Source organism: Micromys minutus (assembly GCF_963924665.1).
Source record: "Micromys minutus genome assembly, chromosome: 23".
In the NCBI taxonomy this organism is placed as follows: domain Eukaryota; kingdom Metazoa; phylum Chordata; class Mammalia; order Rodentia; family Muridae; genus Micromys; species Micromys minutus.
Genome location: NC_137958.1, coordinates 22,105,485 through 22,127,964, shown reverse-complemented (window position 1 = coordinate 22,127,964; position 22,480 = coordinate 22,105,485). Strand labels below are relative to the sequence as shown.

Sequence of the window (22,480 nt, the reverse complement as noted above, 5' to 3'; positions counted from 1 at the left end):
GGTGTTCTCAAACAGTGCTCTACTATATTGCCTGTTAAATGGGAGGGTCTGGAGAGGGAACTGAATGTTGGGTTATAGGAAAAGGGTTGAAAGGGAACAGCTATTCTAGTGCTCTGATTATTTCTGAAAATTGTTTCTGGCATGGGATAGGGTGGTTTTCTCCACAGTAATATTCAAGTCTGTTTGATTACTAACAACTTAAATTTGTTCTGGCGAGGTAGAAAGTTTTACTTCCTTTTGCATAGAGTCATGAAATTTGACCCTCAATTATCATAAGAAGAGGGACCTTCAGAGACCTCAGAAAGCAGATGAGTCAGTCACCTGAACTTTGGCTGATTTCCTTGAGAAGCAGAGGGTACAGAGCACTTGGTATTTGTGGGTACAATGCATTGGGTACTTGTGGGCACAGAGCACTGGGTACTTGTGGGTATAAGGCACTTGGTACCACTTGGTATGATCTCTCAAGGCTCGTCCCTTAAAGGTGACTTTTTGGGATGACAAAGGTTTTAGTTTTTTCAGTGGAATCCCAGTGCAAATAGGAGCTTTTGTCTACTTGAGCACATTCTCTGGACAGAAAAGCCCTCAGCTATGCACAGGTGAGACACCCACTAGCAATTGTGCTTGTACCTGGCTTGCCTTACTCTTCCTTCTTTTTCCTCTCATTTATTTCTTATATTTTTTTTTATTATTTGTCGGTTTAGCACATGTACTGAATGAGTGTTCTTCTTCTTACCACACGTCCCTTCATCTCATTTATCTTCCCCCTTCTACTGTTTCTTTAAACTACTTTTGTGTCTTTGCGTGTGACTCACCTAATTTATATCTTAAGCATGGATGGAAGGCTATTTGCTAGACGATGAACAACTTTCTAGTGGTTACACCCCTGAAGAGAGTAATCGGCTTACCTCAGCTACCCTTCACTGTCAGTGGGGGCAGACACGTCACGAGCTTCTCTCTCACGTGATGAAATGGTAACAGGCCCAGTCTGTGCAGGTCATGTGCAGACACTCACAGCTGCAGTGAGTTCATGAATGCACTGGTTGTACCATGTCCAAAACACAGTGCATTGCACAGCCATGTTCCTCAAATTCTGGCTTTTATTTTTTTTTGAGGTGTGTATGTGTGTGTCTGTATTTGTGTCTGTGTGTCTCTCTGTGTGTATGTGTGTATGTATCTGTGTGTGTGCCTATGTGTGTATATGTGTGTCTCTGTGTGTGTGCCTATGTGTGTATATGTGTGTCTCTGTGTGTGTGCCTATGTGTGTATATGTTTATCTCTGTGTGTGTACCTATGTGTGTGTATGTGTGTGTGTCTGTGTGTCTCTGTGTGTGCGCCTATGTGGCCTATGTGTGTGTATGTGTATATCTGTGTGTGTGTGCCTATGTGTGTGTATGTGTGTGTATGTGTGTGTGCTTATGTGTGTGTGTCTGTGTGTCTCTGTGTGTGCGCCTACATGTGTGTCTCTGTATGATATAGATGTCCCATTTAGACACCAGCACTTGACAGTAACTTATTCTCTCCACTTTGCCCAGTTGTGAGATTGTCTTAACCATCACCCACTGAAAAGAGCAAGTCTCTGCTGAGGTTTAGAAACTATACTAACACATAGTAATAAAGGTAAGTGTTCAGAAGGTAGGTTGATACTATGCCCATTTAGCAAAGTAATAGCAATAAGTTTACCCCAGAGACCTGTAATTGTCTCAGCCATGTATTACAGTGCCAGGCACGAGTTCCGTTTGATAGTGGTAGATATATACATTGACCAATGCAGTATACTGGGGAACTCAAGAAGGGAAAGAATTTCAATTTGTATGTCACGCTTTGACCCAAATCATCCTCTTACCTAGCTTTTTTACTGGGGAGGAGGGTTGGGCCAAACTCAAGGCACTCATTGAGATGCAAATTTAAGGGGGACCCTGACAGGAATTAAGAGAAATTATATTTTAATGCCATGCTTTAAAAATCAGAAATAATGTTAAACTCTGTGACAAGCAGGCATAATATTAATAATTAGACTAGGAGTGAGATTAGTAACAGTGTGGTGCTCTGGGATAGTCAGTCAAGTCAGGAAAGTTGGGCCTGCCTTGAACAGGCCACATTCAAGATATTCCTGAGTCCATTTTGAATTTCTAGAAACTGGGAATTGGGGATCCTATGCAGAAGTTGCTGCTGGGGTTGTGAGTGGTAAAGTCCTTTGTGTCTGAATCAGTATTCTCATCCGTTCTGCCTTGTCCCTGGCACTGTAGCAGGTTACTTTGGTAGACTTCGAGTAGTACCAAAGCCTTCCACACTTTTTAATAGTTTCTCTTTCCTAACCCTCTTAAATGTTATTAGAGGTCGCATATGCCACAGGCTAACCAAACAGCCAAGCCAGTCTCTCTGTTCTTGTCTCATCTTTCATCCTTAAAATGTGAAACCATGACTTCACTCACCTAAAAATCTTCCAATGGGTTCCTTTTCCATAGAAAATAAAATTTAAGTTTGGCTGCATCTTTTTCTACAGTAGACACTGTGCAATAGGCCCTAGCTAAATGAAGGTAACAATTATTTTAAAAAATAACTTAAGATTTGATATACGTGTTTAAATTTCAAGATCACCAGCATGAGAACATTTGGATCTTACTTACTTGAGCTATATCAGAATTCTGGGGTAACATCTGAAGTTTCTGCCTTCACCTTTCACATTGCTCTAGTTACCTTATGACTTCCAAAGTGTAGGGGAAGGTCTGGTGTCTCCAGCTAGTTCTTTCTAGTTAACACTCTAAGGTATCATCATCAAACAAGGGGAAAAGTCAAGCTTTTAGGCACGAGAAATAAGTGCTAGCTTCTATAAGATCAAATTTTATAATGGTTCTTAAGTTTATTTTTGGCATTCCTCTCCCCCCCCCCCTACCCTTTCCTTTACTTTAAAAAGCAAGCAGCACTTCTGTGGATAAGAAGGTGAGAAGTTGAAAATCAGCTGTCTAGGGCAAGAGAATTGCCACCACAACTGGCTTTTAGTCCCAGTACATTAAAGTAGGTTCCTTAGGGACGATACAGTAACAACATTACAAAAGTCAGTTGTCCTTGCTGATACACAGGGTGGCATACATAACAGTTGAGGAGAGAGAGGCCTTAAAAATATTAACAGCACTTCTCCATTTTACTCTAAAACTCAACTTTTCAAACTCTCTCATGGTTTACATATTTTGCCTTTGATTTTGCTTCTCAAATCATGATATTACCATTCTTATAGTATTTATATTTATTTATTTTATAGGTTGTTTTAAAGTGTCTGAGGATTAAAAAAAATCCGAGTGTTACTCTAACATTGAACTTACATTCCTAATTTGCATTGCTTGTTATGCAGTACGCAGGCTTCAGACATGTAGTTGTGATAACTTGAATTAAATTCAGTAGCCTTTGCGAGGTTCGTGGTTCCAGGCTTTAGTTGTTTTTTTCCTTTCAAACATTATTTTAGTCAGTAGAAATTACACACACACACACACACACACACACACACACACATACACACACACAAATACACACACACTACATATATAATTATACACACATAGTATATATAATATTATATATCATATTATATATAATTATATATATTTTAAAACAGTGAATTAAAATTCTCATATATTGAGGTTAATCATGGTGTATATATATACATATGTGTATATATACATATATGACATATACATATATAACATTGAAATATAAAAATACAGAATGATAAATCAAATTTATAAGTACACTTTACCTCATATATTCAGCTTTTTTATGGGAAGAGCTTTTACATATTCCCAAGAATCCAATCTATTGCTATTAACATTATTCACCATGATGTGCCATGGATACCTCTGAAGGTGGTTTTTGTTCATTTGTTTGTTTGTTTGTGTTTTTCCTGTCTAAGGTTTAGAATTTGCTGTACTTTTTTGTTGAGACTCAGGTTTCTAGATCTTGGTCAATTTTATAATTACTAGTAAACAAAAGATTTGGGAAGAGTTATTATCTATGGAGTACTTCATTTTCTGAAATCATGTTATAACAAGAAAACAGGCCTGTGGAAAACTATGATCTATACAACTGAAGAAATAGAGATAATAAAAACTGATTACTAGAAAAAGGGAAAAGTCTTATTACTCACTAAAGACTCTACAGTTAGAATTATTAAATTAACTTTACTTTAATAATTTAACTCAACAACTTGGGAAGTTATGATGGGATGATACCATTTCTCCTATAAGAGGTGGTAATTATATGTAAGTCCATACATTTACATTGTATGTAAGACTGTATAAACAATGACTTAGCTAGGCTACCCATACATATACAGTAAAGGTTTTAGCTGTCCAACAGCACACAGTTCTGCACAGTGCATTTGTATATGTGACACAGCACACAGCAGATTCTTTTTCAATCCACTGTAGGGAAGTAATGAAGCATGAATAAAAGTTTTAGATTTATACTGATCTGGACGTGATGCTGCAATGGTACTTGAATTTATAGATCCCTCTCTTGTAGACATACATCCTCTTGTATCCAATTTCAAGTGTTTTCATGGGGGTTTTAATGATTAAGTCTCATTCTCCTGCCTATTGCCTTTTAAATTTAATTAAGATGTTTTTATGTGCATGTATTATGTTTTATTCCTCACCAGATTATAAGCTACTTGACTGGCCCATCAGTTATGGCCGTCTCCCCTTCTGTGCCTGCTGCACAGCTCTGAACAAATTAACCACTAATTAAGTGTGTTAAAGCATGGCGAATTAATTTCCTCACATCACATGGAGGTTAATTATGGCATTTGTAATTATTTGATTCATCCTTGAAATGAAATAAAAGGAATCTATCTTACCTTCTACCCGACAAAACACTGATAAACGAAAAGAACACAAGGAAAAAGAAAGTCAAACGAAGAAAAAGGAGAAAGCATCCAAAGACTTACTCTGTAGTCACTTGATGTCACATAAAATATAGGGAGGAATGCCAACCAGATGATGCAGGTGGTGTACATGGTGAAGCCTATGAACTTGGCTTCATTGAAGTTTTCAGGACACTTCCTTGTTTTGAAGGCGTAGACAGTGCATAGAATCACCAGGACCACGTCATAGGTCAGAGAGATCAACATGCTGGAGTCTTTGACATTGCATTTTAGGATGACTGTTTCCCGCTTCTCTGGCAGGGTGTATCTTCTAGTACCTGGAGTCTCCAGAATAAGCCACACAGACACCATCACAATTTGCACCAGTATCAAACCCAGGCATATAAAAACCTGGGAACTGGGGCTGATGAATTTTGGCCTCTGAGCGCCATTCTTGACCCCATCAAAGATTCGAGCGATGCAGTTTGTCTTGGTCAGCAGAGCTGAATAACAGATGGCAAAGGAGGTCCCAAGCCCGAGTCGACGCAATGCACAGATGACGGGAGATGGTTTAGCAATGAAGAAGAATGTCATGCAATAGGACAGGCTAACTCCAAATAACAAGATGTAGCAGAGTTCTCGGCCCGATGCTTTGACCAAGGGTGTGTTGTTGTGCTTGATAAAAACAGTTATAACTATGCATGTACACATAAAACCCAGGCAGGCAATGGTGACTGGGCCTATTGCCCAGGCATCTTCCCATTTGATGTAATCCTCTGGAAGGTTGTAGCATCCAGATAGGTCTGCAGTGGGCCATTGGCCAGGGCCACAATCCATGCAGGTGAACTCATCAACCAGGTATTCATAGGGCTCACAGGGGATGCAGATCCAGCAACAAACATCCCCTGGCTGCATGTTTTTCATTTCATTGGGGGCACAGGGATCACTGCACTGGGAAGTAGGGACTGAGTTCCGGGACCAGTGGATAGAGTCCACATCTAGAGATAAGGTTTCTGCCCAGTGGCCAACCTTTAAGTAGGAATACTTTCCACCTATATGCTGGAAGTTGAACACGTTGTATCTTCCCATCCCGTCTCCAAAAGTGTCAAACTTCACAATGCTGTCTGCTCCTTTATTTGGGTTGAATGGAGCTTTGATCCACAGAATGAAAGAAAAGAAAAGAACACTTGTTTAGGTGTCTCATATGTCATTAGTCAATTACTTTTGGTGTATGCTCGGCAGAACTGAAGAAACAGAAACCAGAGATAGCGAGGCTGACATAATTCACCACTTACCATCAAAAGCCACACATCAAAAGCTTCCAGAGTGCTTATGCATTCATAAATTTACACACTTCCCATGGCTGAGTATCTAATAGGTGCCAAGTGCTGGTGACAATAATGAACACAGTACAGTGCTGCCTTCAAAGAGTGTATTACATAACAGAAAAGCATTGGAAAATGCAGAGTTGTGCTCTGGGTGATGTAGAATGTTATTTTCTTTAAAGCATTATAACAGGTATTAGGCAGAACTTCATGTGCCATATCATACTTATTTATATACAACCACTGAAATTTTCACCATCTTCAGTATAAATTTTTTTCTTTCTCAAAGATTTATTTACTTTCTGTATGTGAGTACAATGTTGCTGTCTTCAGATACATCAGAAAAGGTCATCAGATCCCATTACAGATGCTTGTAAACGACCACGAGGTTGATGGGAATTGTAAGCTAGCTAAATGGGACGAGTCTCTGAGATCACTATTTCCACCACATTTGGACCTAAACTAACTCGGTCCCAGGATGACTTTGAACTCAGGAACCTGCCTGCCTTTGTAAACAGAAACAATATGTTTGAGTCTAGGCCCTCCTGAAGAGCAGTCAGTGCTCTTAACCTCTGAGCCATCTCTTCAGCCCCAAAATATAAAATTAATAGGAAGAAAATTTTCCCTTGAAATGAGATTCAATATAAATGCATAATACATACATTTAAATATTTCTTATGAGTCACAAAGAAAAAAGCTGGAGTTAATTTATAGTCATTCTGTTGCTTTTGGCATATAGTGTTTTTATGTACCCCAGGCTAGCTTCAAACTCTCAAGCATTTCTCTACCTCAGTATTTTGAATGCTGTGGTTACAAGCATGTGCTGATGTTCTTGGCTAGGTATATGCAAAATAGTAGGAAGAATATTTGCAATTGGGCATTACTTTGAATGTAGAATGTGAGCTCTCAGACAATGGCATGTTCTAGATCCTGTTCTGTTAAGTCCTGCATTGCCACTGTGGAAAGGATAGAGTGACCCAGTTCTCACCCCTAGAGCATCAGGGCAAGGACCTCCATGATGAACTTTGACAATTGTTTGTCATGAGGCTTGTATAATTGTATAATTATACAAGTGTCATGAGTCACTTGTATAATTACATATTTTCTTGTTCCTCTTTCTGGGAATGCTTTCGCTGTTAAGGTTAAAGACTCGATGACAATTAGAAGCAGCATGAGTCTGGGAGGTGAGGGTGTGCCTGCATTCCTCAACAAAATGGTAAATGACTTTCAGAACAACCCTTAAAGCTCTGGGAAAGAACTCTAAAAGCATGAGTTCAAAAGCATTATTTCTCAACTCTGCAAGTACAAGAATGTAATATGAATTATATGAGGGGATTCATTAACCCAAAAGGACAGGGGCTGCTGTGCTATGAGCCACTTTGTCAGAAAGATACTAAGGAAGGAGATAAAGGGACTTAGAGAGCTGTGAATGCTGGGCAAGATTCCACCTAGCTAAACTTATTGTTTGTGCTTACAAAGGCAGGCAGATTCCTGAGTTCAAGGTCAGCCTGGGCCAGACTTAGTTTAGGGTCCAGGTGTGGTGGAAATAGTGATCTCAGACATTGATCCCATTTAGTTATCTTACAAAGGCAGGCAGATCTCTGATTCAACTGCTATGTTAAAAAATGTACTTGTTATCATTTCTAAGAATCAAGGGACTAAGGTCATAGAATGCTGGTTCATGGGATAATAAAAAAGGAACCTGGAGTAAATAATTGGATTGATATGTAAATAAAAGTCTTTGGTCTCCAAGAGAGAGCTATCCAGAGAGAACTGCTTAGAGAGCTCTCCTAGAATTTTTTCTAGCAGGAGAAAGTTGTCTTGAGCAGAGAGCCTTCTCTACCAGAGAGCCACCTCAAGCAAACCACAGAGCCAAGACCTATCCATAGAGCTATCTGGAGAGCAGTCTCAGCAGAACACAGGCTGTCTGTCAGCTTGCACCTGTATTTGAATTCTAGTCACTTTTTCTATGTTACTGAACACACCCTTCCTTAGAATCTCTCTCAAAGCTGAGGCTGGAACTTGGCACTATTTTCTATGTCTTTGGAATCTTCCAGAAAGCAGCTGGTTTGAACATCAGAACTTTTCCTCTTTCCCACGTGTAGTTGATCATGTGTCTACTGTTACCATGAATAACTTCTAAAATGAGTTTCAATACAATTTATTCTTAATACATCATTGTTTGCATTTATTAAATGTCTGGGAAATATTACACTGAAGTAATAGAGCTCCATTGAACTAAGAGGGGAAGCCGTTTTCCTTAATAGTTTTTTCTTTTTAATTAAAATATAATTGCATTATTTCTTCTTTCTCTTTTCTCCCTCCAATCTCTTTCATGTCTTTTCCCTTTAGCCTTTGCTTGCCCTTCCCCTACGTTCTCTTAAATCACAGACCCCTTTTCTTTGGATGTTGTTATATTCCCTCTTATTATTCTTCCTCTCTCTGTCTCTCTGTCTTTTTTTCTCTGTCTCTGTTTGCCTCTATCTCTTTGTCTCTGTCTCTCAGTCTCTGTCTCTCTCTCTCTCTCACACATAGAAACACACACACACACACACAAAACCACACATACTCCTAAATATATAAGCACAATCTGCTAAGTCTTTTTAGTGTTGCTTATGTGTATATGATTTCAGGACTGATTGCTTGGTGTTGAATATACAATGAGGAAGTTCATCCTTGAGAAGACTAGTTCTACCTCTTTCAGCAGTCATTAGTTGCTTATAGTTCTTTGTTTATAAGTGAGTCCATTAAGCATTCCTCCTTTTATGTTAGCTTGTCTAATTGGTGTTATTATTGTTTGGGTCTTGTTTAGGTAACCATATTGTTTTAGTATCATGGGTTTAGTTTTCCTCTAATATTAAGGAGACATAATCCCATATGCAGACTTTACAGTCTTTCTGACCACTATCTTGTAATACTCCTTAAGCCTTAGGTTTAAAAGAGGGAAATTATACTCAGTTTACAACTTCTTATCTAGCCCATTTATCTCCTCATTACATATGTTTGTTCTCTTGAAATAATTACTAATTGCCTTCAAGATGCAGCTAAAGATTGAATTTCCATTTGGCATGAGGCTTGGTCAGTGACAGTGTGATCTTTATTTTTACGTCACTTTTGCTAGTCTGCTGTGTACTTAACTGTTAGTACTTAAGCTTAACTCTACTTTTTCCTTAGAAGAAGAATGTTGCTGTGTGTGCTGTCCATAGACATACAACATTATGGTTGATTTGCTACTTTCATGATACTAATGGGTGTGTGAAGAAACCAAGGGCGTAGAATAAAACATCCATAAATAGACATATTATAGAATAGTAAACGCTAAAGGAAACATCTCAAATAAGGGAAGCTATTTTCATACACATTGTTAGGTAACTGTTTAACCAACTGAAACACAATGAATTTAAGTCTGTATCTCTTATGTATACTCATGCCCAGATAAATTCTGAAAGGATCAAAGCTTTGCATGTACAAAATAAAAGGCATAGAAGTTCTAGAAATAAAAAGAGATTATTAATATTGGAGTGGAAAAGGTCATTTTTAAAGGTTACTGAACACACACACACACACACACACACACACACACACACACACACACACCAAACCCAAACCCAAAAAGATTTGTGCCAAAGTCTATCAAGATTATTAAGTTTTAAGAATTAAGGCTGAGAGACATCCCAGTTGGTACAGTGTTTGTTTTATAAGCAATAGGACCTGAATTCAATCCTTACCACAGACTAAAACCTGGTCATTTTGGTAGAGCTTGTAATCTCAGTTCTGGAGAGATGGCGATGAGAGGATCCCTGTGGCTCACTGGCTAGCCAGCTTGGCTTAATGAATGAACCCCAGGTTCCAGTGAAAATATCTGTGTCTTAAATAACAAGAGGGATGGTTCTTGATAGTTTATGACCTCTGCACACATGCACACACACATGTGTATCCTCATGTACACATGCACCTTGCATGGGTGCTCATATGCAAAATTTCAAAATCAATACGTATGGATAACATTGGAGCACAAATGCAAATTTCCAATGGATATAATTTGATACTATACTAATTTCTAATGTAAAATGGATCTTAATAACCCATAAAATATTTAAAAAATATGAACAGTTATTTTACCACAAGGAAAATTTAATTTTCTAAAACATAAAAATATGCTCAACATTGGTCAAATTACAGAAAAATGCAAAAATCCAAGGCAGAATGATAGTCCTTCGAAGATGTTCACAACCTAGATGCAAAACCCTTGGTACTGTTATGTTGGGGATTGGTTCTAATGCTTTGATTTAATTGGGGATCTGTGAGTCTAAACTCTGAAGGTCCTTCTCCCCAATTAGTTTTGCTTGACCAACAAAGATGTCTGCAGCCAGTGGTTGGGCAGAGGGAGATGGGGTGGGACCCTTAGATTTGTGCAGCTAGGATAAGGGAGAGAAAAACAGAGAATCACCATGATGTGATGGGAGACTGATTAATCAGATTTACAGCTGCAAAAGGAAAATCATCAAAAATGTAGGTGAGAAGAAGTGTGACCCTGAAAGGGCTGCTCAGAAGCATCTTGGTCAGCAAAGTCTAGAGAGCCTCCAGAAGAAACAGGCCAGCAAAGACAGATTGTAGATTTAGACAGTGTTGAGTCAGGAATATCAGAGGGAAATTTATGATTGCTGGGTGGGAGATTGTTTCATGGATTCAAAGAGTTCCTGGGCAGGTGACTGGAAATGCACAGCCCACTGGGAGCCAAAGAAGGGGAGCTAAACTCACTGCTACACTGTTACACCAGACAACAAAGATGAATTAAAGTTGGCACTAAGATTTCTTGTAGCTAACACAAGAGCACTTTGCTTTATATGGGTGAGCCCAGTGTTACTGTCACAGGCCAGAAATGTTGGAAAAGGATAAGAGGAAGCAGTTTCTGAGTGATAGATACAGAAGATGAAGTTCACCACTGTTGACTGTAAAAGAGCTGCCAGCATAAGTGGACAATAACAACAGGAAAGGAGAGAAAATGGAATCTTCTGTGGGTGTCCCCAAGAGCTAAATGAGCTCTGAATGTATTGCTTTTACACCAGTGAAATCAATGTGGACATCTAGCCTCTAGAAATGTTAGAATTAGGTTGCTTTACATTGACAGAGTCTAGGGCTTTGATCAGCTTCATTTTCTCTGCCAGTCAAAGAATTAGAAAGCAGGAAAAATCTTGAGTGCAACAGGTAGAGCAGTTAGCAGCCAGCCAACAGCCAGAATCAGCAGTTGAAAGCCATTTATTAGGGTGGGGTTGGGGGTGGGGTTGAGGAAACACACATGAGAAAAAGACCCTCTTGAAAAGTAAAGGCAGGGCCTGGAAAGCTGAGAAATCCCATCTCTTCTTCCCAAGTGAGAACTTCTAAAACCTATGAACAGTTTTCCTCTACTAATTTTGGGTTGGTCAGTTTGAAGAAAGACAGAAAGATGGATTCACCAGCAACATTTCCTGACCTGGCCTTGAACTTGTTGAGTCAGTTTATCAAGAGAGGCACTGTTGGAGGGACAAAAGTATCCAATGGTCTTTGTTTTAAGTTGCTATGCTTTTGATACAGGTCAGAAGGGTGTAGAAGAAGCTCACCACCTTATCACCTAGGGGTGGCCCTTCTCTCTGTGTTTCTGCCTACCAGACAGTCTAACTCCTGGTCTCTACAAATCATCAATTTTGTGGCAAATTGTTTCAGTAGTAATGCGAAACAATATGCACAATAAAACAATTTCTAATTTCTAATATGCTCTACTAATAAGAATGTACTCAGGCCAGAAATAAAATCTCTCTTGTCCTGCTTTCACATGTATGAATTAGTGTATCTCAAAATGAGAGCAATTTGTTCCTTTTTTTAAAAAAAAAATATAGATGCATCTAAATTGGCTTTGCAATTTCCATTGGTAGGATGAATTCTACAGATTAGTTTGGCTATATGTTTACTGAAGAACTAATTTGTAACAGAATAACTTGAAACTGACTCAGTCATTTATCCATTTGGTTCATGAATAATAATAAAAAATATTCCACAGGTGTGAGAACAAGCACATGTACCCTCCATGCAATATGTACATATTATTAAAAAATCTGAGAAGTTGCACTGTTCTGTGTGAAAAAAAGTTTGATCATCTATATTTTATGGGAGTGGGAGACATACAGTGATCTTTTCTATATGTAGAAAACTCAAGAATTAACTAAGAACAGTGGCTACTTTGGCTAAGAGATGGACAGTAAATAGATGGGTGGCAAACTATATGGATATTCATATTCAAATATGGTCTAGGCAATCACCTCATGAGACAAAGGGAAACACCTTCAAAAGGAAAATGCAGAGAAAAAAATTAATGTTTGTTAGAGAGAGACCATGCCTCAAAGCACACATAATAGACCACTTGAGAAGAATAATACCTAAGGTTATTTTCTGGACTCCACATGTATGCATCTATCCTCCATAAATACACACACATACTCACTCACACACACACACACACACACACACACACACACACACACACGCCTGAATACATACAAACCTACAAATACACAGAGGATCAGCTTTGTAAAATGATATAGCAAATACTCAGTGCAAGTATTGAAAGATGAATGTGAGAAAACTCTCCTAGTTTGGCCAAGATGTTAGAAGGAAAAAAGGAAATACAATTAAGTAGTGGATCAATTTGTTTTCTAGGAAAAGAAGACGAAGAAGTACATGACTGTAGGACTGTGCTTGGGGAAAGTGAGAGAAGAGAAGGCTATTCTTTTTAAGTGTGCTGTATTCACATACATATGGGCACACTGAATTTTGATAAAAAGTTATACAATTAAATGGGAGTTAAGGAAGATCAGGCAAAAACATTTGTAAGGTAAATAATTATGAAATATTGGAAGTATTTAAAAAGTTTCGAAAATGGGTTATGATTAAACAGATGATTATTTTGGTGTATTTTTCTGTATATATGTATGTATATGCATGTACATGTATGTGTATGTATATATGTTTATATATGTGTATGTGTGTGTATATATAAGTATGTGTATTTGTATGTGTATGCATATGTATTCATATCCTTAGTAGAAGGGGTTTCTTAATTACAATTTGCCTTTCCTAAATTTATTAAACAACAAATATATGACAAAATATGATTTAATGTTTAAATCCTTTAAATATAAAAATCACCAACTTTATAAATCCTAACAAAATAATCCATTGTCATTGTCAGAAACATTCTGATCCTTAATTTGAAATATATAGTGCTCCTACCAGAGCCTGAAAAAGAGCAAAAGGAGATGCTGGGTGACAAAGGAGAACCACATCTGGCCAGTGTGCTTCATGCGAGGTCAGTCTTTTCCTGGAACAATGATTTCAAATATGTCAGCCTGGGGAGTGAGGTGAATGAACTCTCTAGAACTGAAGTGACTTTGAGTGGCAAAAGAACTGAAGCCCTTGTGTATTGATTCTGTCACCTTCTGGATACAGTTAGAGTTGCCTCCAGGTCAAATGACTCACTGGGGAGATAGTTAAGACCCAGTGAGCTGGAACCACTATTCTCTGGCAATCAATTGTATAGGCCTTTAGTGTGGGAAAACTGGGCAGTTTGCTGTTTCTCAAGTGGGTTCTCACCAGGGGAGTAAGCACCATGGGGCATAGAAAAATAAATCACATCACCTTTTCTTGGTACTGTGACAGCGTAAGAGAGTCCAGAATAAAAGAGGAGAGAGAATAACACATAGGAAGAAAGGCTGTGTTTTTAAAGACACACTGCTTGTCCCTAAACCCAATTCATAGCTCCTTCTCCCTCTGTTTTAGTTAGTTTCCATTGCTGTGAAGAGACACCACAACCATAGCAACTCTTATAAACAAAAACATTTCACTGGGGCTGGTTTACAGCTTCAGAAGTTCAGTCCATTATCATCATGGTGGGAAGCATGGCAGCATCCAGGCAGACATGGTGCTGGAGGAGCCGAGAGTTCTACATCTTGATCTGAAGGCAGCCTGGATTCTTTTCTTTCTCATACTGGGAGTAGCTTGAGCATTTAAGACCCCAAACTCCCACTTTTACAGTGACACCCTTCCTCTAGCAAGGCCACGTCTCCTCCAATAAGGCCACCCCTCCTAAAAGTGCCATTCCTTATGGCCAAGCATTCAAAAACATGAATGTATCGGCAGTATTCCTAGTTGAGCCACCACATCCTCTAATGCTGCAAAGTCAGATCTCCAGTTTCAGACACTGCTTTGGTCTCAGGTCAAAACAGTGGGTCTTGGAGTAACTCTTTAACCAATTAGTACTGACCCCGGTTCCAAGTGGATTTATTTGAAAGTTTTAGCTTCAAGGTAATCAGCCCTCCTAGGACCCATTTGGTAGAGATGAGTCAAGTCTAATTCTTGAATATCACAGGACGATGGTAAGAGAAGATTAAACTGCTTCATTCCTTTTCTCTCTTGCACTCCTCCAATAAAGGTAAGGCAATAATATGGCTCTTAGAGGCTTTCACTAAAGACAACCTTGTCTGCTCTGCTCAGGCTCACTTTGGTAAATACTAATGAAGATTGCAGAAACCACTGACAGCAACACGTCTCTAAATGTAAAACTGGATCCTCCCGTATGTGGCTGTAGACCTACCTGGTGCACTGATGTAAACATAAGGTTAAGAAGAAGACAGTGCCATCCCCCTCCACAGACCACGGCAGAGGTCAGAGGTGAAGAAGCCAAACTCCTTTGGCTAGAGCAGACAGACTCCACGAAGCAAGTTTAGAAACCATGACTGAAACCCTGGCTGCCAGGAATTTACCTTCAGAGGGAGAACAAAAATGTTGAAGCAGTTCTCATAGTTCAACTGAGTGGGGCATCTGGGGTCCAGGGTCAACTTGTCCTTGGACTCCGTCTCTCAAGGTGGGGGTGTTGAACTAGAACCTTAACAGTGAAAGTGAGTGTCTAAGGAAAGACACAGAGTCGCAGGAACTTTTGTCCAGGATTCCTTCATCAGTGTTCCTAAAGAGTTAGTGTGGGGATGCTTCTGGGAAGGGTTTCACAGGCTTTCTCTCTAGCCTCCATAGTGCTGCTAAGACTATATGAGCTCAATTCAGGAAGGAGCCGTCTAACATTAGACTAAAAATGAAAATGGAGAGACAAGGCATAGAGACAAAGCAGCAGCAGCAGCAGCAGCAGCAGCAGGTGCCAAACGGTGGGACCACATCCCCAATCTGAGGGCTGTCTCAGAGATTACCTACCTAGGATTTTGCTCATTTTAGCTGTATCAGAGTGGTTGGTCACTCACCGTCGTTAGAAGCCACATTCAAGTGAGCTGATGCTACTAGCATGGCCCTTCTATCCTTTTCACCAGCCTCTTGTTCTCGTGATTTTGTAGATACAAAACCCATTCACGAAAATATAAGAATAATAGTATGAAGTATAAAATAAGTTCTCTACAAGTGACTATGAACATATCCTTTGCTCCTGTTCCTAGCACTTGACTCTTCTTTTTTTCAACAATAGCTACCATTTTAATCTCCGGCATAACTTTATCAGTATGCTAAAATTGCTGTAAAAAAAAAAAAAGCCAGCACAAAGGGTTGCTTGAAATGTCAGAGATTTATTGTTTCATAGTTGTCTGAAGCCAACCAAGAGTTAGCAAGCTTTATATTTCCTGAGGGCTGGGTAGGGGAATCTGTTTAAACCTTTTCTTCTAGGTGGGGTAGCTTCCCTGAAATCTCCGGTGCCTCTTTTTCTATAGATCCATCACTCAAATTAGAAACATAGTTTTCTTATACCTGTTTTGTGACCAAACCTTCCTTTCTATAGGGAAGCCAGTCGTATTGGATTTGTTTCCACACTAATGAACTCATTTTAACTTGGTTATACTCTTAAGAGTCTGTTTCCAAATAAGGTCATATTCTGAGGAAGCAGGGCTATGAATTTAACATAGCTTTTGGAAAGGAAAATGTAATTCACCCTCTAACAACCACATGCTATTTTTGCCTGATATTGAAGCTTATTTAAATGATGATATCGTCAAGTATTAGTTGGTACTGAATATCGTTTGGTTAAAATTTTGTGAGATTTATTCATGCATTGATGAGAAGATATAGTTAGCTCCTGTTATTTTATTCGTCTGAGACTGGGTCTGATTACACAGCCCAAATTGGCCTGAAACTCACAATTTTGCTGGCTTAGCTGTCTGTGTGCTGGGATTTCAGATACGCACCACTGTGCATGTCTGGCTGCTTGGTTCGCATTCTGTAGTGTTTTATCATATAATGTGCTATGAATACAATCAAAATACATTGTATGCTTGCATGAAATTGCCAGATTTGAGTTGATGAGTGGATGATCCGGGAGACAATAAAGGAATAGAAAAACCAAGGGTGGGGGTAGGGGGGAAGAATGGTTTCCAAACAGGAGGCATTTGAGGGAATTATTGCAGAAGATAAACTCTTGGTTTTAATTACAATTAAATTAAAAAATTTATGTCTAACTTCTAATTTTCAACTCCTGATGACTAGTGGTTTTATCCCATCTAGAGCAGTGTGAGAGCTCATGATTATGAACCACTAGTTCTCAAGTGTACTGAACACATTCCAGAAGAGTTAATGTCACTGGGCTGCCAAGCTCTCCTTTGTGCAGCTAATGTGCCCTGTACTCTATTATAAGGAAACTAGTCACAGAGCACTGTGAGATTGTCAGTGTGAGCTCATTTCTTCACTGGATTCCAAACGTCTTTAGAACAAGAAAATGATTCACCCACCTTTGTGCTCTCACTTGGCGAAGATGGACACAGAAGAAATTTTCCCTCATTGTTTCCTAGATTGATTATTAAACTTATTAAAATAATCTCAGGGTCTCAAAAATTGTGCTATTTTTGAATTATAACACAACCCAATTAAATATCAAGCCTAGGGAAATTATTGAATTGTGTGTGTGTGTGTGTGTGTGTGTGTGTGTGTGTGTGTGTGTGTGTGTTTATCTGGGAATTGTTTCCCTTTCCAACATGTGTGTACTGGGAAATAAAGTTTGCTGGCCAGCATTTTTACTTCATAAATCCCTTGGCATTTCATTTTGATGTACTACTTTGCAGTCTGAGTTAGAGGGCAGAAGTGACCTTACTACTGACATCTAGTCAGGCGCTAGGGATGCTCCTGAATATTCCACACAGTTCAGCACACACCCTCATTAAAAACAAGTATCAGAAGCACAATACAATAGAAGCACTAAATCAACAGACTCTTTCTTAGGGCAATAAATGTCCTAATTTCTAGATAGATCTTGAAAATTTCAATCCCTATTGTAAAGAGTAAATGCCTTGGCTAAACGAGTTCTTAATGGTCTCAGCATCAGAGTGTGACTGTTGCATTGCTACGTCACCTTCCTATAACAAACTCCGGCTTGCATGTTTTACTCAATTTTCTTCCCTCCGTCTTTTCCCGCTCACTGACAGCTCACAGACTGAGTTCATTACATCTTCTTCCTGCCTTCCCCACAGATCCCATTTCTCATGGTGATTCATGGATCCTCCTCTTCGAGCACTGGGAAGCCACCATCACATGAGTTTCTCTAGTCAGATCCCAGAAAAGAAGCACACTCTTGTGTGAGGCAGGAGTGGGAGGCAGCCAGCTCCCACTTCCAGAGCTTGACAGCAGCAGAGCTGTCTGATCGTAAGGAGAAACAGACGAGTGGAGTCTCTGTGCGGACCTCCCTTCCAAGTGATTTCTTGCTCCAGCACAATACTGAGCACCCAGTAGGACTACATGATATTGTAACACTCACCAAACATGCTCAGTTTCAAAAGAGAAACTGACTTAAAGAGATAAATTTAATTGGTACTTATGATTTGTAGTGTGACCAAGTCATGTATGACAGCATACATAGGAAAACAAAAAAGGGGGTGGAAAAGACTTTCTTTGAAGTAAACTTATATGGAAATACATATTCAAGACTTTTTCAAAAGAAGCCTGAACAACGTAGATGCGGATGCTTGCAGCCAGCCATCAAACTAAGCACGGGGACCCCAATAGAGCCGTTAGGGGTAGGACAGGAGGAGCAGAAGGAAGAACAACAATATCAACCAAGCAGACTCTCCCCAGTGCTCTCAAGGACTAAACCACCAACCAAAGAGCCGTGGAGGAACCCATGGCTCCAGCCACGTATTTAGCAGAGGATGGCCTTATCTGGCATCGGTGGGGGGGAGGCCCTTGGACCTATGGAGGCTCGATGTCCCAGTGTAGGGGAATATCAGGGCAGGGAGGCATGAGTGGGTGGTTGGGTGGGGGCACACTCTCATAGAAGCAGGGAGGAGGGGAAAATGAGACAGGGGGTTTCGGAGGGGAAACCGGGAATGTAAATTAATGTAAATAAATAAAATGACCAGTAAAAAATGAGGAGGCGTAAGCTTCCCATTGTTCTGCCTTAGATCACTTCTCCATGTCACCAAAGATTGATGTACATGCCAAAGATGAATGTAACTGGGCAGAGGGTGGAAACGGCTGGGCACGTCCCTCTCAGAGATGCTCCACATGCGTCAGCTTTGCAGGATGCATGGAAACTGGTAGGTAGCAGAGCTCATGCCTTGAAGCACGCAGCGACAGTAACAAGAATGTAGCTAATAGAACGAGCGTTCCTCTTTCGAAGCACACAGACCTGCCTTGTGTAAAGAGCAGAGCGGCAGAAATTTTATTCAGCCTCGGAGAATGAATGTGTCAGGGATAAGTACAGCACCTTAGCGCGCAGGAACTTAAATTTCCACGGGTAAAACCAATTAATCTCTACTCTGCCCGGTGCATGCACGGGCATGCATTTGACTCTCTGCAGTATCATGTAAAGAGAGTACAAGAGGACATAAATAACTTCTCTGCCACAATGCTGGTCCATTGTGAAGATGCCCTGTGCTCCCAAGCCACAGCCGCATGCAGCCTGTCATCACACAGAAGGGCTGTACCATTGAACCATAAGATTTCAAAGGATTTTGTCAGGTCATCAGACGAATTTATTCACTGCTAAGAAATCCCAAGCCTACAGCATTCTGAAAGAGTTTCTGTGTCTCTAGAAATAACTAAGTGAAAAGTCAATTATTCTTTATAAAATTTTCTCCCTTCTGTATACCAGATTTCTATTTTGAGCCAGAAGTGAATACTGGGAAACAAACTCTGGTCCTGAATGAAAGTGGCAAGTGCCCTTAACCACTGAGCCACATCTTCTGCTTCTTACGCTGTTTGTAAGGTGGTACAGCAATAGAATCTCAGGGCCCCACTTTGCAAAGCCTAAACAACTTTCTAAGTTTCTAAACACTAAGTGACATCAGTAATTTGTCATCTTCTTTCTGAAAAAGAAATATTCTAAGGAGAAAAAAAATCTGTAATAGTTCAAGCTGGACGAGCAGAGGCACACAGTTTTCATTACTGGGTGTAAGGGTTAGAGTTTAGCATCTAACTTGTGAATCTGCTTTGAGGGGCATTTAGAAATTATTATGGCATATATATGCATAAATATGACATGTATGCATATAATACTCATTAAAATTTTTGGATAATCTCATATTGTTTTAATTTATTTATTTTTAGGATGCTTTACATCTAGTGGATTGTATGTTCCAGAAATTACATATCGCCTTGAGTTTTACAGATATATGTTCTATCTTTCACACTACCTTTTCCTTGAACAACTTAATAGTCCATAACTGTATCTAAATGCCCCCTTCTTCCAGTGCATGAAACTGTCTTTCCACTGCACATTTTTGTTCAACATCTCATGGGCGTCAATACATTATTTCTTTCCTATAGCACTTGCAAAATGTCCTTTCAGGCCGCACATGCATTCCTTGATTTTTCCTGCTTCTCTTGGAACTGGAAACATCAATTCTTGCCTTTGATCTTGCATATACTGCTCATTTCTTTGCCAATTATTGTCTTTCTCACACATACTTTTCCTGTATCAATTTCATAATTACTCTTCTATCATCAAATATATTTTGAGCTTCTCAAGAGCACAAACACACCTTTCCTATATTAAAAAAAAATATGTGTAACACAAAAGGCTGTGGAGATGGCTCAGCAGGGACAGGACCTGTTCTGCAGGCACAAGGACCAGCGTTCTCTATGGATCTCAGCACTTGGTGGCAGAGACTGGGGACTCCCCCAGAGAAAGCTGGCCTGCTAGAGCAGTCAAAAAGTGAGTTCTGGGATGGGGAGTGGCAATCTAGGCAACTGATGTCAACTCTGGCTTATACATACCCATATGTACATATGCACCTATACTCACACGTGACCCCACACATGAACACAAAAGCATCCACATAGAGCATGCATGCACGTAAGCATGCAAATATAAAAAAGTGTAACACAGTGGTGGCGGGTTAAATTAAACATGAGGAATGTTTGGTTGGTAACACACCCTATTTTCAATATGCCTAAATTTGTGTCCTTTCATAAAATATTTGGAGAAAGTATCAATTCCCATGATTCTACTGAACATGGCCATAACTGGAAAGTGGTGTAGTTTTCCTGGAGAACGGATTCCTTGGTAACATATTTAAATTGTTACCCCTTCAAATGATGTATTAGGAAGAACGGTTTCTAAAAATGAGATGTAATTATCTCGAAAAAAAGTCAAGAGAGAAAGAAAAAAAAAAAAACTTCTACTAGCTAGAAAGAAAATTATAGAGAAAGAGATTTTTAAACTTGATTTTGTTATATAACAGAGAGAATTTGTCAAGGAAGCCCAGTGTTGCAGAGCACATCTGCACATGCTATATGTGGCCACAAAGACCTCTACTGGAGACCTGGGGCCTTGGGTGTAGACTTCCCTGTGCGCTACCTCAGTGTGTTATTTCGTCCACATCCCGTCCACTCGAGCTCCTTGGGGTTTGGGGCTTTTATTTGCTACTTTCTTCACAGTCTGATGTCTTCACTGAAATTTCAGGCTCACTGCTAAACTCCTTTGTTACATGTGCATATACTGTGATCTTTACATTTAGAGTTCTTAGCCTCAGTAGTGTCTAGCACACAGCAACTGTTGACATGCGTTAACATGTCACCCACCAGAGACTAGTGTTAGTGTCTGTCACCCACCAGAAATTCTGTAAAGACTTGTCAAAGACTGGATAAATAAATGCATGAGTGAGTGAGTGAGTGAGTGAGTGAGGGAGGGAGGGAGGGAGTTAGTGAGTAACTCTGTGCTTGCATACCAGCAACCACTGTGCTGTCACCAGGAAAATGGCTTGCCTCTGTACATATGACTGCTACATGAATCACAACAGTTCTTTAGAATGTAGGCTTCATTTACCTAAATTACACTGGAGCATTTGCATTTTTCTGACAGAACTTATTTCTTTTTAGTGAATAGAAATATTTGCTTGATCTTTGATCGTTCAGCATAATATTTGCAGCATTGTACTCTTTCCCAGTTTGAGGAAATCATTTGTAATATAACAATGCTTTAAGCAAAATTCTTACCTGATTAACCCTCCTATATTTTGAAGTTAACACACACACACACACACACACACACACACACACACATGCGCACACACACATACATACACAGAAAGAGAAAGAGACAGACAAGACAGACAGAGAGACACAAAGACAGAGAGACAGAGACAGAAAGACAGAGACAGAGAGATACACAGAGAAGACAGATGCTCAGAGGCACAGACATAAACATAGACACACACAGCACATGCACAGGCACATACATACATAGACACACAAAGACACATGCACAGGGACACACATACATAGACACACACAGACACATGCACAGGGACACACATACATAGACACACATAGACACATGCACAGGGACACACATACATAGACACACACAGACACATGCACAGGGACACACATACATAGATACACACATAGACACATGCACAGGGACACACATACATAGACACACACAGACACATGCACAGGGACACACATACATAGATATACACACAGACACATGCACAGGGACACACATACATAGACACACACAGACACATGCACAGGGACACACATACATAGACACACACAGACACATGCACAGGGACACACATACATAGACACACACAGACACATGCACAGGGACACACATACATAGACACACACACAGACACATGCACAGGGACACACATACATAGATACACACACAGACACATGCACAGGGACACACATACATAGACACACACACAGACACATGCACAGGGACACACATACATAGACACACACACAGACACATGCACAGGGACACACATACATAGACACACACAGACACATGCACAGGGACACACATACATAGACACACATAGACACATGCACA

At 39.8% G+C, this 22,480-nt stretch overlaps 1 protein-coding gene across 1 annotated transcript in view; it reads right to left on the bottom strand.

Moving 5' to 3' along the window:
• Nucleotides 1–22,480, bottom strand: part of GRM3 (glutamate metabotropic receptor 3) — a gene marked incomplete at both ends in the record, with an annotated part of 92,062 nt that overhangs the window by 17,133 nt on the left and 52,449 nt on the right. The window contains one exon of the mRNA XM_080936162.1: nt 4,940–6,006. Coding sequence (XP_080792288.1) covers nt 4,940–6,006 — 1,067 coding nt within the window. The remainder of the gene's footprint in view (nt 1–4,939; nt 6,007–22,480) is intronic.